This window comes from Paralichthys olivaceus, chromosome 7 (genome assembly GCF_024713975.1).
Source record: "Paralichthys olivaceus isolate ysfri-2021 chromosome 7, ASM2471397v2, whole genome shotgun sequence".
Lineage (NCBI taxonomy): Eukaryota > Metazoa > Chordata > Actinopteri > Pleuronectiformes > Paralichthyidae > Paralichthys > Paralichthys olivaceus.
In genome coordinates, this window is record NC_091099.1 from 5545643 (window position 1) to 5560819 (window position 15177).

The 15177-nt window shown below is 42.6% G+C and overlaps 1 protein-coding gene across 1 annotated transcript; it reads right to left on the bottom strand.

Annotated features, from left to right (window-relative positions):
* Positions 1-7139: 7139 nt before the first annotated feature.
* Positions 7140-15018, bottom strand: LOC109638942 (carbohydrate sulfotransferase 1). Its single transcript, XM_069529071.1, has 3 exons — positions 14880-15018; positions 10260-10431; positions 7140-8566 (listed from the first exon to the last, which is right to left on the bottom strand). Exons 1-3 carry the CDS (start codon positions 14880-14882, stop codon positions 7440-7442), a joined length of 1302 nt encoding a protein of 433 aa, XP_069385172.1. The 5' UTR covers positions 14883-15018; the 3' UTR covers positions 7140-7439.
* Positions 15019-15177: the final 159 nt, after the last annotated feature.

Genomic DNA, 15177 nt, shown 5'->3' on the forward strand with positions numbered 1-15177 from the left:
GCTTTTTGTCACATCAGTGGGGTAAAGTAATAATGTAAATTTGCTTAAGTCTTGTACTTATGTATAATTTTAGGGTTAAAGGTCCAGTGTGTAAGATTTAGGTGAAGGGGATCTAATAAACTGTACGAAGGACGAGGCCGCCTCGTTCTTTACAGTAGCCCAGACTGGACAAACTATAAACCATTTGAGTTTTTATGACAACTGCCACAGGTTCTCAGAGGAGGGTGAGGTGACGGGTATTTGGCTGCAACATGCAAATTCACCACTAGATGTCACTAAATTCTACTAACCGAACCTTTAATTAACAGAAAACACAAATGCGATAACCACAACATAACCTGAAAAAGTCACAGGACAGATGTGTTCTTCCTTTTTACACCCTCCAAGCACCTGTAACGTAACAACTCAAATAAGCAAGAATCAAATGTTGAGCAGCAACTGGTTTGACCCCGTTTTCACAAATGACTTGACCCAACTCGAATCATTTCATTATCGACATCTGTTGTCACTCACTTCTTATGTGGTTGTGTTTCGGCTTTTGCATTTGTGTGAGACAGGGTTTATGCTACATAGTTGTTTTTTGCTAAATTGTATAATTCACTACAGTTGACATGGTCTGTACTTTCTGATCGTCTTCGTTTACTGGACTAAAACTGGACTATGATTGGTCGAGTTTAAATCTGTGATATCCTCTCTAATCTTCACAGTTTCAATTGAAATACCAGATATTAATGAATAGTCCACTTATTGTGTAGCAGAACTTAATTAGAGTGTCACTCAGTAAAATGGTAAATGGCCTGTATTCATATAGAGCTCTTCTAGTCCACTCAAAGCTTTTTACAGTTCAGCTTTAAGTTCACCCAATCATGCACACATTCATACAGTGCATCTATGAGCAGCACTTTCTCTATGAGAGGGGGAAATGTGGGGTTCAGTATCTTGCCCAAGACACTTCGGCATGCCGTCTAGGGAAGACTGGGATCAAACTGCCGCACCAACCGCTCTTTCCCCTGAGCCACAGCCGCAGCAGTTGAGAAAATACTTCTGCCAAGGCCGAACAGTCGCCTTAAGTTCAATCAAGCTGAAACAGATTTTGATGCACTACAATACCTGTAACCTTGAATCCATCAGCTCAATTGCACTATACCGTTTACTGTGGAATGTTGTACATAACTTTTCATTAGACATGACAATTTTATGTTTCTCTTCCTATAGTTTATATTTCTATTTTTTACTGCATTTGCTTTGTTATATTCTCCTATGCTCTTAGATTTATTTATATATATTCCGGCATCCTGTGTGGGCAGCAATGTAAGAATTTCATTGTACAGGGAAATGTGTTTCTTTACTGTGCATATGACAATAAAGCTTTGAGTTTGAACAGATTCCACACACTCATAAATATCCGTCCTCTCAACATGCCTGATTTTTTTATTTTTTCAGGAAACTCACACAATTGTTGAAACCCCCCTCGTATCTATCCACCAAATTTCAATAAAATCTATTCAGTAGTTTTTGTGTAATCCTGGTTGGAGACAGACCAGCAGCAATAAAAACACAACCTCCATGTTAGAGGTAATCTTGACCTCTTCAGATTTATTCTGTTATGTCGTTGAAACTAACCTTGAGCAGCCAAACTCTAAATGGTAACATATCAACAGGAAAAGGCAATATGAAGATACAAATATCTGACAATTCTTTATCAAAATTAGACATTTGTGGAATATTGTGTTCACTTGGGTACTTACAATATCCAAAATCTTTTCAAACCCAGAAAAAATCTGCAATTTAGAAATGATATGACACAATTTGTGGAATGGGGATTTCCAACCACGGTGTCGCTGCAGTGTCATGTATGTAGACAATCATAGACTTTAAGTGGATTTTTCACTGTGGACTAACACAATCAGCAATTTTTTGGGGGGCCCCTCAGCTCTGTGCCCCTGGTAAATTCCACCCTGGTGCAGCGCCCCTGCATGGTTCTTTGAATGGATCCCTGCAGTAGAAGCTTATTCACTGTATATGAAATTCTTATTGTTGAGACTTACTGGTGTCCTTTTAAAACTGCAGTGTGTGTGTGTGTGTGTGAGATACTGCTGACGATGCTAAGTCTGATAGGGGGCCTGCTTGCTTGCATTTACCTCGAGGAGCTGTACCCCAGTTGCAGCTCCGCCAGCTGGCCTTTTGATGTTCGCCATGAAAGCCCCTTATTAGGATCAGTGGAAAACACAATAAATAATCTGTGAGTGAACTCGCACTGGAACAAACGCTGGGGAGAGTTGTCATAAAAATGCAAACTTTCACTACAAAACCTATCACAGCCATGCCGAAGGAGCTGGAAAAGAAAAAAGAAAAGACGCAGAAATGTTACGATTCTGTGAACAGACAAAGACGAGGAGGAAAAGGTGACCGATGAAGAGCCTGGGTGCACATGGAGGTCTGCTGTGCGCGGAGGGAAATAACAGTATTTGAATGATGGGTGTGACAAAGGCTGATGTCTGCTCAGGCCCCGAGTGGCTCCAGTAATAAAGATACTGTGGCTCAAAGTGGTTTCATTCTATTTTAAATGCTCCTTCATCTCACCATAAATGACACGTGTGGCTCCCAGTAAGGAGAGTGACGAATGAAACCTGTATGGGCCAGTGCCACTGGGATGTTAATGGTTTCGTCAATAGAGAAGAATGAGCTGAGCGTTTACGTCAGGAGAGTGTGATGTATTTTCTCATCATTCTGAACACATTTCTATGAAAGACATAGTGAACTGCATGTGGTGAGTTTCTGGGAATTACAGCCTTCTGTACCTCTCTGCACTTAAGAGGCTGAGAGAAATGATGAATGCTGTGTGATGTGAATAACAGTTTTTAAACACTGCTGTAATTCAGATAGGAATGTCTGTTTGCTGGTGATATTTCTTCAGACATCAACGGCACTATTTCATTCAGACCTTTGCGCAGACTGTGAAGCTAAGAACCAGCAAATCATGATATTTTTTTTCTATTGGATCAGAGCTGTGATTATATCATAGAAAAAATATTTGTGTTGCACTTCCTGAGTTTAAGCACAAAGAAAGAATAGAAAAGAAAATCATAAGTCCATGAAACAATGTAAATATAGACATTTGGAACATGACAGCATACAGTATATATATATATATATAAATATAAATGAAACTGCACTGAGTATAATATTGTTAGATCAAAAGTTATATAAAATATAATTGGGCTACAAGGATAAAATGTTCCATAGGTAAATTTCAAATAAAGGAAATATAAAGAAACAAGGCAATTTTAAAAGATAATGAATTTAATATTTACTGTATGTGTATAAAAATATATAAATACTACATACTAATATAAATGAAATGATAAGAAAACAAGTTCTGTTCATGTTATGATATATATCAAGAATTCATTAAAGAATTACTAACTAATCACTATATGTACTCACATGTACACACCCTCCTGTGACACTGACGTCATCACCGTGATGTCTGAAAGGTTTTTTTTTCTATGCACAGCCTAGTTCTTTTGTTATAGTTTTGATTGAGAGACCCCCAGAGGTTGAACATAATGTACGTAGTCAGTTGGCTGTCTATTCTGCTCTAGCCTTTCTTTAACCAACGCTTTCATAAGGAACGTAATTTGCAGAGTTCACACAAGAGCTGAAATTGCTCCTCTGCTGCTGGATGTCACCTTTGTCCAGCCTCTAGAAGCCATATACTACAGTATACCCTGAACATACAAGCAAACATATTCTTATATATGCATACATGTGCACTGGTGGAAATTGAGTTTGATCAAAGCGCGTGGTTACGTGCATAAGACGGAGGAGGCTCATAATTTGCTGACTTTCTGGCCGCTCGCCCAGATGAGGACCATAAAGAATCAACAGTGGGATAATGAACCTGGATGACACACCTGCAGCTGGAGGAGCATCTCCAAGGACGTCTCACGACCTTCTTCGCTCCCACATCTCATTATGACCAACGACTGGTTAGAGCTGGTGATTACAGACGAGTGACGGGGCCAGGCTGAAGAGGGGAGGGCTCACGACGTGGCAGAGCTGATTCAAGTGACAGTGACGGCCACTGGAAGGTCAAGAGGGTGATTATCAATATGCTGTTGGAAGCTGGGTCACACACATCGGTGCTTCTTGATGTTGTGATGCTATGATCTTCATATGTCCTGAAGCTGTATCAGATAGTTACAGTCTGTGACATGGGTGAAAGGAAACAGGTGTGGATTTTTGTTCTTCAACTGTTTGAAGGATGGGTTCAGAGATTCAGGGATGGATAGATAGATGCAGAGGTGGATGAATGGATGGATGAATGCAGGGATGGATGGTTTATTTTTATCATATAACTGAGGCTTGTTATCTTTATATCTTAATTGCCAAGGGGCCCTTTTGGTTACAGTTGTAGTCAACACCACTCTAATTGAAAGTGTTGCTGAATTTATACTGAACCATTAATTGTCCTAGTGGTGTATAGTACAGTTATACTGTAAAGCCCTTTGAGTGGTGATATAAAGATAATTAGATAAGAGAATCAAATAACCCATCCATCCATCCATCCATCCATGTAAATGTGTAAATATCAATTTACAGAAAATAAAAAAGACAAAATCATAAATGCATATAAAATACATAGAAATACAGAGGGAGTCATCACTTTCAGGAAGCAGGAAGAAGAGAGTGAAAATGCTACGTCCCAGGAGCTGTCAGTGTGACAGATGTCTGCGAGTCCACTCTCCACATGACCACAAACCATTTGCAGAATAAAAATGCTTATTTCACCTTTTAACGTCTCGGGCTGAGCATGTTTCATTCATGTGTCTGAGATACTGTCACTCTCCTCTTCTCATTAAGTCTGATTTGAATGTCAGGACAGAACAGTGTATGGAACATCAAACCAGGACTGCATCTGCAGTTATATGGGTCTTCTTGGAATAAAATCATGAACAGATTATATACCACCACCACCAAGGCCCAACAGTCTCCTTATGAAACTACATTTAAATTATTTGGATCTGCACCAAATTTCACAAGTTAAATAAATATCAGTTCCCTCAAAATGTTTGATCATGAATTATTCTCTCAGTGAAAATATTTAAAAACTGTGCTCTCAATTTGCAATATCAAAGAATGTCAAACAAACTTTGTGGATCTGCCCCCTGATCCAGATCCTCACCAACATTTAGGTTCTTCCCTGACCCAAAAAAAATATGATCAGGTGAACGCTGGTTAACAAGCAGAGTCTAAATTTAACCAAGCGCAGTGGACGAATTGTTGGAAGAGGTGGCTGAATGCTTGAATATTTGAAAATTTAAATAAAATAAAAATGGTTGGGTCTGAAGTGTGGTGTCAGTGGAGGGGTACTTGAGTTCATCTGACTGGAGTGTTACACACTGAACAAAAGCAGGTTGGGAACCATCGGTGTAGATTAACTGTTCTCTTTTGCATTTTCCGATATCAGCATGCGTCTCATATTTGTTACGAGTATTTATAGGACCTACTGTAAATTTGTCAGCACAGTTAAGGAGACAGAAAGGAGTTGCCGGTATTGAGTCCGGAGAAATGGGTAATTAGCAGACAGCTGACTCAGGCCACTCGCAGCTTTGGGTGTCAGGGTGGGGATGGAAAAACCGATGAAGCACATCTCCCCGGGTGTCATAAAGCTTTGCTTTATGGCCAGTTTGTGTAGCCTCGCAGATTAACTTCAAAGAAAGACGGCCACTCTTTTCTCCATGCATCTTAAATCCTGTTTTTCCTCCGCTGGATCTGTAGATCAATTCTTTGGGCTTTGCTGAGATATCCCTGGTGTCAGCAGCTATAGGGCTACAAGACGGTTGTTTTGTGGTGGTGGAGTGTGTGTGTGTGTGTGTGGGTGTGTGTGTGTGTGTCTAAAAATACATTTTAAAGGGACAATTTCACCTCATATTTAACAGTGCTCACAGAGCAGCGTGACCGTTCCACTCTCCCTCACTGTGGACTGGCTTTCTTTGCATGGCGTGGTATGAAAGCTCACAGCTCCCAGTGGACTCCAACTGAAGCCTCCATAGGAAGAAGCAACGCTCGCTGTTGAAAGGCAAGAAAATCACAGTCAATCAGAGGTTTGGCTGCGATTCATGTGAGGAGCTCTTCCTCAGAAACTACTTTCAGCATTTATTTCAAGAGAACAGCTCTGTATGGAAGTAAATGGGCTGGTCTCTGGAGATGGCACGCTTCCTTTCTCTGTTTAGACTCAAAGAGCAATGTCAATAGCAGAAAATGTGCAGCTGTCTAATCTGCGACTATACTTCACCACAGACAGCTGGTGCTGCCGAATGATGCTGGTGTTATTCTTTTGAAAGGTGCACAATCAACGGAGAATGAAACGCAGCATGGGCAGCGTGTGTTCTCCTGAGTCAGAAACATATCTGTTACTGCTGGAACATCAGCATGACTGAAATCTGGCTTTAGAATTACAGACTAAACTGAGCATGCACGGTTTAAAGCATAAGAGGCAATGAATTTGTACCAGCCTCTGTTTTCAGCACTGAAGCTCATGCACTCATCCACTTTCCTCTGAGGATTAAAGAAATAAAAGAACGCATCAAACAAAACTGGTTGCAACACGACTCCAGCAGCACTATGGATATATAATACCTATAAATAATTTATTTTAAAAAGTCTTAGAAATATGAACCGTACACTGAAAACAATGCCCAAACATATCCAGCACCTGACATGTTCACATTTGCATTCTGACAGTTACACAGTATTTACAGTATTTAAATATTTACAGTGAAGGAAAAAAGACTCATACAGATATTTTCTCACATAGAAAAAAACAGCTGCTCTGAGGGAGATTGCACCAGGAAAGATATTCTACCTACGACATGTGACATTTTAATCCTCTACCAAAATGCATTAGACACTTGGAAGCCGAGCCCTATAATTTCTTCTTCTTTTATTAACTAATAAATCCTCCGTTCACTTCCCGTGTGTCTCACGTTCAGGAACATCACGCTTTGTCTGGCTAAAGGTCAGATTTGCTCTGAAATAGTACAGAGACTCTTTGAATCGCGTGTGTGTGCATGTTTCTGTGTGATAAAAACCACACGATATGAACAATCTGTAATAATTTTTCAATCAAAATGTACAGCAGTATACTGATGAATTTATTCTGCATCACAGACAATAGAAATTTGGCACTTTTAATATCTTCAGCAAAACCATAATAAGGGGAAAAACAATAAGAAATTACTTTTAGTTTTATTCAAGAATGAGATTAAATATGTTCATTCTTTCAGAAAAGTGACCCAGCAAAATTAATAAATAAGTTAAATAAATAAATAAAACAAATCACCACATGAATAAATACATAGAATAAAGGAATAAATACATAAACAGAATGATAGATAAATAAAAAAGATTTTTGGAAACCTTTAACACATCCATCATGTGACTGGGTGAAAAGTCCTGTGTTCCACTAAACTGTGGGACAAGTTTCTGAGCTCTGCTGCGGAGTGAACACGCTTGTATCCCAGCAGGGCCAGAGTGTCGTTGCACAGATTCTGCACGGTCCTCACGATGTCGAAGCCGAGCCGCAGCCTCCAGCTCTCTGCTGTCGCTCTGGAGTCCCTGGTGGTGGAGTACCTGTAGCTCCAGTCGGACGTGGAGGACACGTTGCTGTTGGTGTTCTTTGCAATCCACATGTTCACCCTGTCCTCTGTTTCCAGCCCTGCAAACCTGTAGATCTCTGTGGCCTTGTCCTTTGGTTTGAACGCCAGGTCCTCGTACCGCACCAGTAAGTAGCGTCCCCGCAGCCACGCAGGTCTCTGCAGGCCCGTTTCTGCAGAGGCAACCATGTCCTTGCAGGTGCTGGTAATTTGTGACAGGTCCACGTATCGGGGTTGCCGTCCAGTTGCATTCCAGATTTTCCAAGCACGGAACTGATCTGAAAACGCCATTATGCGGGAGGCAAGAATGGCTCTGGGGTCCCGCACCAGGTGGATTATCTTCAGGTCCAGGCGCGGATCTTCAGTCAGGGTCCGCAGATCCCCCACCTCAGGGACCCGCACAGTCTTTATGGCCACGTGTCCTCTTGACAGACACGACATTGAAGCTAAAGTAAGGTTTAAGGCTCCACACTTCTTCGGACACCAGGTTTCATCCGGCGGCTCAGGGGCGGCTGCATCTCCTCCCTCTAGGCACACGGGAGGGGAACAGAGGGCGTGGCTGGAGCTTCGGCGGAAGAAGGAGCTTGTGACGTGATCTTGGGGCTCTGGGCGGATGTAATTCTCCATGAAGTGAAGATCGCATGTGTAGAGATTGAGGAGGAGGTCCCTGTACGCTCCCAGCAGGGCCCGGCGGTCCAGGGTGCGACGCAGCCTGCTGCTGGAATTAGTGAAGGCCTGCTGGACGTGGTAGAGAGGCTCGAACACGTAGAAAACCCCCGGGTGCTGGTTGAGGAGCTGGCCCGTGAAGGAGGAGCCGCTGCGTGTGGTGGCAAACAGCAGGATGTGTTTCCTAGGCGACGGCACGGGAATCCAACTGTCGTCACACAACGCTCTCCATCTGGAGTCTTGAAGAAGGAAAAGAAAGTTCACATGTGTGACTCAAACTGATGCCAGATATATCATGTTTTGTCGCAATGGGTTAAAGGCACAGCACAGCCAGTCACAGGAATATCTTGAGTTAGTATCAAAATTCACTGACGGCTGTTTTCCAGTTTTAAGTTCTGTTAAAAGTCGAGTTTTTCCTTCTGATAAAAGTGAAAGTAACTCCTGTTCTCTGTCTTGACTTCAGGAGAAAGTTAACTCCTGAATCCAGCCAATAAGGTTTGAATAATTCAGAGGGTAAACATGCATGAGTAAGTTGCTTGTCTGCTGGTGGTTATCGGGGGGATTTATGAAATGGAGGATCTCTAAATATAGTGCAGATAGCTAACGTGTTATTACTGCTGATGAGGAGTTGATTGCAAATGGGATGTTGCTTTTGTACACGGGAGCCCAGCACCGGCGAAGCTGCAGCTGTGCAATGAGAGGGGATTAATGGAGATAAATTGGAGGGTAATTGTAAAACGGATCACACATATTTCATTTCTCCACGCTCGCCACTTCTTGGGAATTCCCTCATTTAATGCTCCGCTTTACTTTCTCCTTCCTCTTCAGCCTCAACGCGGTTCCGCCGCTTGATCCTTGACTTCCTTTCTCACTGCACTGACTTTCTTTGCTTGAGGCTTCAAATACAAGATCGATATCACTATTATTACCAATCAAGTGTTGAGTGTGTCTGTGTGCGCCCTCTGCCGGTGCTGAAGAGCTTTATTCAAGAGCATGTATAGTTTTTCAGTTTGAAAGCAGGACTTTTTGACTTAATCTTCAGTTTGTGTAACGCTCTCACTCAAAACCCTGTGCTTGCACTCAGATATCCTCTGCTTGTGCTTCCTGCCTTCAGCTCTTCTCCTCACGCTGCTTCAAGGATCAAGGATCTTATGTTTTTTATGCTACAGGAACCAACAAGATAAATGCCGCCCTGTTTCTTTCCCTCTATATTTTATGAAAACAGCTTCAACTACAGCGGCAGAGAGAACTCAACGCACTGCAGATTAAGAAAACAACTTCATCAATTTGATGACACGTGCTGCAAAAAGTCTTAAACCATGCAAATACAATCCCCTGGAAACGGAAATGTTTCCAGAGGACCCAAAAATGTGATGAACCTGGCTGTAGTTCAATGCTTTGTGAAGTTCCATCAGCGACAGGCAGTAGACTTGATTAACTCCACAAAGTGTTTGTGTATTTGCGTGTGTTGTGACTTTTTGCGGCAGATGTGTCCTCAAATTGATGAAGTTGTTTTTCTCAATTTGCAGTGTGTCAACGGCAGAAGTAGCCGAAACCATGGAGGAGAGATTTCATTCATCATCCAACAGCAGAAGAAACAGAAGGCAGAGGAGAAGTCCAAGTACAGACATTTCAAACACACATGGAATTACAGTAAGCACGAGGAACAGAGCTGAAGCTGAGCACAAGCAGGATATATTGGAATGCAAGCGCAGGGTTTGGACTGAGAGCATTACAAAGACTGGAAGTGAGATCAATAAGTTCTGCTCTGAACCTGAAAGACTACACTCTTGAATAAAGATAGGTAAAAAAAATCATTATTGTCTTTGCATTAAACATGAGCTCACATATATCCATAGCTACAGCACTACAGGCTCTCTTGTTGTGAGGAAGTACAGCGTGGGATCATCTGGACCGGTGTTTGGAGCGTACCTCTGTGATGTCTGCTCTGACAGCGGTAAACTCCCTGGCAGGGTCCAGACAGCGAGTCCCTCAGTGTGCGGATGGCCGTGTACTGGACCCCCAGAGAGGCACACACCAGCAGCAGCACTGTCTTCCAGGAACACTCCATCCTGCGCCCCCCTCTGGCTCTACATCCTTCACTCTGCCAGGAAGGCACAGACACACACAATGAGATTTCATTTTAATGCTTTTTTTCCCCAGATTCATACAAGTGCAGCTTCCAACCGTTTAACGCTTGCGGCCCGATACTGAAATCCAATGAGCGGCTCCTACTGGAGCTGTTAGGATTTTTGCTGCGGGGTGCGTCCACAGCTGAAAGTAAAGTATTTGTCGTTGACATTCAACAAATTTGTGTGGCAGCATTTTCAAGTGAGGTGAAATAGCAACCAGGTGGCAACTCAACATGACGTCACCCGTTGGTTGGTGAGCTGCTGTTTTGAGTCTCGAGTTCGGCATTTTTGCAGCACCATCTTGTTTTTTTGAAAATAGAAGTAACTATATTTGGAGGAGCGAGGGGTGGAGCCTGACTGATATATCGAGGACACTGCACGCCCTACACCTGCAACCCGCACCGCCACCACCTGTCAATCATACATTATCCATGCCTCCTACAGGACTATAATCGGACACATGGTGTATAGTGCTGCTGTCTTTCGTTTTCATGTGCAATAACACAATTCACATTAAATGTGTGTAACATTACATTGTTCATCATCACATTAAATAAATATCATGTGCAATGTCTTCAACTGATTTCGATATGATTTGCAATATTCGTTAACACTTACTCCTTCATCATTTCATCTGTATTTACTGCCACTTTATTTAGTATCTTATTCTCATTTCTATTGATATCTACGAATATGCACTGGTTCTGTATTACTCTGTATACACTTTATTTACTTTTATATTTATCTTCACTTGTGTTTTAGACGTAATTCTTTATTGTATTTTTTTACTGTAATCTATTCTACTTCATATATTTCTGTACTGTAATCTTGGAGCAAGCTAGAACAATAAATTCCTGCTGGATAACTAAAGTCTTATTTTATCGCACTTTGAACTGCACTATCCTACATGAAAGGTGCTAAATAAATGTATAGATAACGTTTTATAAAAGTTTTAAAGTTGATTGATTGTTTGGTAATCTGTTTCCTCCTGTTTGCGCTAAAATAAGCAATGTGGGTTAGTATTGAGCACAGCAACATGTCAGACTCTTCCTCAAACATATATTTCATAAAGAAGTACAGATTCCAGGAAGGTTGCTCTTTTTGCAAGGAGAGTAGAGAGACAACACCTTTTGATATTTCTAACATGAGGAGTTTAAATGCTTTGAATAAAGAGTTTGGGATGTTTTCCCTAAAGAATCCAGCAGTAAAACATGACTCGACGGTCTGGCCATATAAGCGGAGAACGGCAGCAGTAATGTCCCCATCTACAGTAGCTCCATTACCGCGCTCACACACAGTTGCATAATTGCATTTCATTTTTGCTTTCCTTTCTTCTGGGTAATTAGCCTCTAGCAAAGAGCTGCATACCCAGATAAATATAGATGTCTTCACATAGATGAGCGCCAAAGTTTCCTCTGTACACTTCGGAGTTCTTTGCCACTGGGCATGAGAGAGCAAAGGGAAATGTGATTTTAGTAAAAATGGATTTAGAAGAAAAAAATAGGTGCTGCCGTGCATTTGTCCCTGTTCGCCAAACTGATGGAAGGTAATCACATGAGATCCCTGGGCGCAGACCGTCTCTCCATCACTCAAAGTGGCTGCACGGAGCCAATCATCATCAGAACCACAGATAAATATACCTCACGATACTGACAAAAATAAATATCGCCTTCCTGTTTGCTTCCTCACCCTCTTTCTGTCACTCTGCCTCGCTCCAGCCTGCGTCTTGTTCATTAATGATGTTTATGTGTCCCTGGCTGACTCATATCCTCAGGAATGTATCACACTGAGCTCAGATCAGATTTTGATGTCCCATTAATCACAAATGGTTCACAACCAAAGACGTTTACTCCACAGGTGAGAGGGGAGAAGGAGTTGGGCTGACATCATCAGCCATTCTGTTTCAGTGTGGCTGAAACACCGATCGTATAATGAACCCATCAGGGTGACACGAACTTTGTGTGTTAAGATCTGGGGTTTCGGGCAGGATGACACAAATGAGGACAGTGAACTGTTTGCGTTTCGATTCAGAGCCACTTTAAAAGCTGCTTGATCTGTGTTTGCGGCTGTTGAAGGACACAAGAGAAAAAAGAAAAGGCAGAGAAATGTTAGCATGACTGACAGCAGATAATAAGAAACTCTGTTCAAGCTTCTAGAAAACTATAGTGTCACTCATTCGAGCATGTAAGGGGGTTACATGGCCAAGGCCCAACAGTCACCTTGAAATTAACCAAGCTGCACCAACACTTTCACACACTCACAGAGAGATATAGACCACTCACAGACACAGGAGACATTTGGTTTTCAGTTGCAGAAAAAGCTAAAGAGCTAAAAAAAACGAGAAGCGGCCATGGTGTAAAGTAAAATCCAGAGACAACGGGGTCAGCGTCGCTTGTAATTGATTATCTCTGTTGGATCAGCCCAGGTTGATGCTGGTTGTTAGTTCCAGAGGACGGTCATCTGATAGGAACCTGATGAATCACTGAAGGCCAAGTCGTGACGGAAAAGACGTCAAGCAGTTGTGAGTGTCAACGTCATCGTCTCCAAACATCTCCGTATCTGACCGACCACTGAAATACAGCCCCGGACTTTTAAAACTAAAAGGTTGCAGAGAATGTAGCCTCATCACATGACTCCTAGGCCACAGGTTTAGTTTTCCTTTCCAGTCGTGATCCGAAAGCTCAGCTGTGCACACTGCTGCCCTCTAGAGAATGGAAACAGATGCTTCAATGGATTGAACCAATTTGATTTGCAAGTGCTGCTTTGTCTCTGGCTCATAAGTCGTCCCCGCACCGGGACTCACAGCAGGAATAATACACACTCTGTCAACAGCTGGAAGGGGACTGCGGGCTTCGGATGGCCTCAGCTTTTGGATCCCTCAAACAATAACAGCACTTAGAGAGGATAAAAGCCTGGGGGACAGGATCAAGAGAAGATTACACTGTGCGGTGCATGCTCCTCTGGAAGGTTTGAGTTGTAAATTCAGCGAGCACAGGAATCGCTGCTGCTGAGATAAGACAGCTAGCAGCAAAAGTATTGGAGGTAATGACATTTGCGCAGGGTGCAGGAAAGGCAGTTGCCTCAGTGGAAAAAAAAGGCAACAAATGAAGTTAGAAGTTAGTGATGAGAGAGGGACTGAGGGATTTGGGATGGAAGTGACTGAGGGATGTGACAGTGCCAAAGATTTTTCTATTAAGACACCTTGGTGTGTTGGCTGATCCTCTGAGGGAAGCTGTTTGTTGGCAGAGTCTGATGATCAATCCTGGAAAAACACAAAGAGTTGAGCAACGGTGGCAACGGGAGGAGTCTGTTCTCGCTTCTCTTTCTAAACCAACACACACACAAACACACACACACACACACACACACACACACACACACCGTGCCACAGGCTGAGAGCTGAGCAGCAGAGCGCTGCAGCGTGCAAAGGAGCTGCATCGGACCCCGGGCTACATGAGGAGCTTCTATGATAGTGGAGAAGATGAATCTTGTCCTACATGATTCCTCCAGCACACACACACACACACACACACACACACACACACACACACACACAGCCCTGAGAGCAGTGGAAGGAAAAATGAAGAGACGGGTCAATGCTTCATCCCAAATGATCTGATCTTGTCTTTCTGAGAATTTATTTATTTTACAGGATGCCAAGTGTAATTTTTGTTCTAACTGTTTATTTTAGTAACACGGAGCACACACACACACACACACACACACACACACACACACACACACACATGAACATAACGTTGACTCACAGTGTTTTCCTGGAGACAGTCTACAATAACCTTAACCACAGTTACTACTTACCTAACCCTAACCCTAACCATAACCTAATCTTAACCTACACATAAACTTAAAACATGTCTTTACCTTAAAATGTAATAATTGACAGTTTTAGATCCCCACAATATGAGTAACACCTGGACCACACACACACACACACACACACACACACAGTTGTTTAAGTCCAAAATTAAAGATGAGGAAAGGGAAAAATGAATGCTAGGTGCAGTGATGATGAGATTAAGGTTTATATAATATGTTCATATGGGTTATAGAAGGTGTATGAGTGAGGGAGCTGCAACTTTTGAGCTGGTCACAGTGATGCACAGAAGAAATGTGTAACTAAAACCATTGATAATAACGCAGCATTGATTGGATGATAGTATAATGACAACCCTTTCTATAGGGTTCTAATTGAATGAGCACCTGCTGTGTGATTATAATGAATGCGTTAGAAGTCCCTGTAGGACGTGCATCTTCAGAGACTCTGTAAGTCGCTGTAAAGAGAAATAATCGCTGTATTTACAGATGCCTCTCTGTTAGATCACAGTTCAGCTCAGCTGCGACTCGCTGCGCGTAAAACGCACAACAGATGCATGAGATAATAAAAGAAATCATGTCTTACCATCAACGCTGTGCATCAGCTGTAGGATTCCTGCGGCTGCTCCCGTCTTCCAGCCTGCATGTGTAAAAGTTTGTGAATGTGTGTGTGTGTGTGTGTGTGTGTGTGTGTGTGTGTGTGTCGGTGAGGCGGAGGGATCAGCGCTCTCAGGGCTGGAGATGCGCCATGGATGGAGCAAGGCGAGAGGCTGAGTGAGGAGGAGGCATCAGCCCTCCTGAGACCACACAGGCTACTGGAGCCCACACTCCAGATTGGATGGGAGATTGGCTCGCCGTGCGTTACGCGTTCGTGCCGCGGGGGT

Coding starts and splice junctions, on each gene's coding strand:
- LOC109638942 (XM_069529071.1), bottom strand. Junction 8,567..10,259: donor TCAGAGCAGACATCACAGAG/GTACGCTCCAAA, acceptor TCCTTCTTCAAG/ACTCCAGATGGAGAGCGTTG.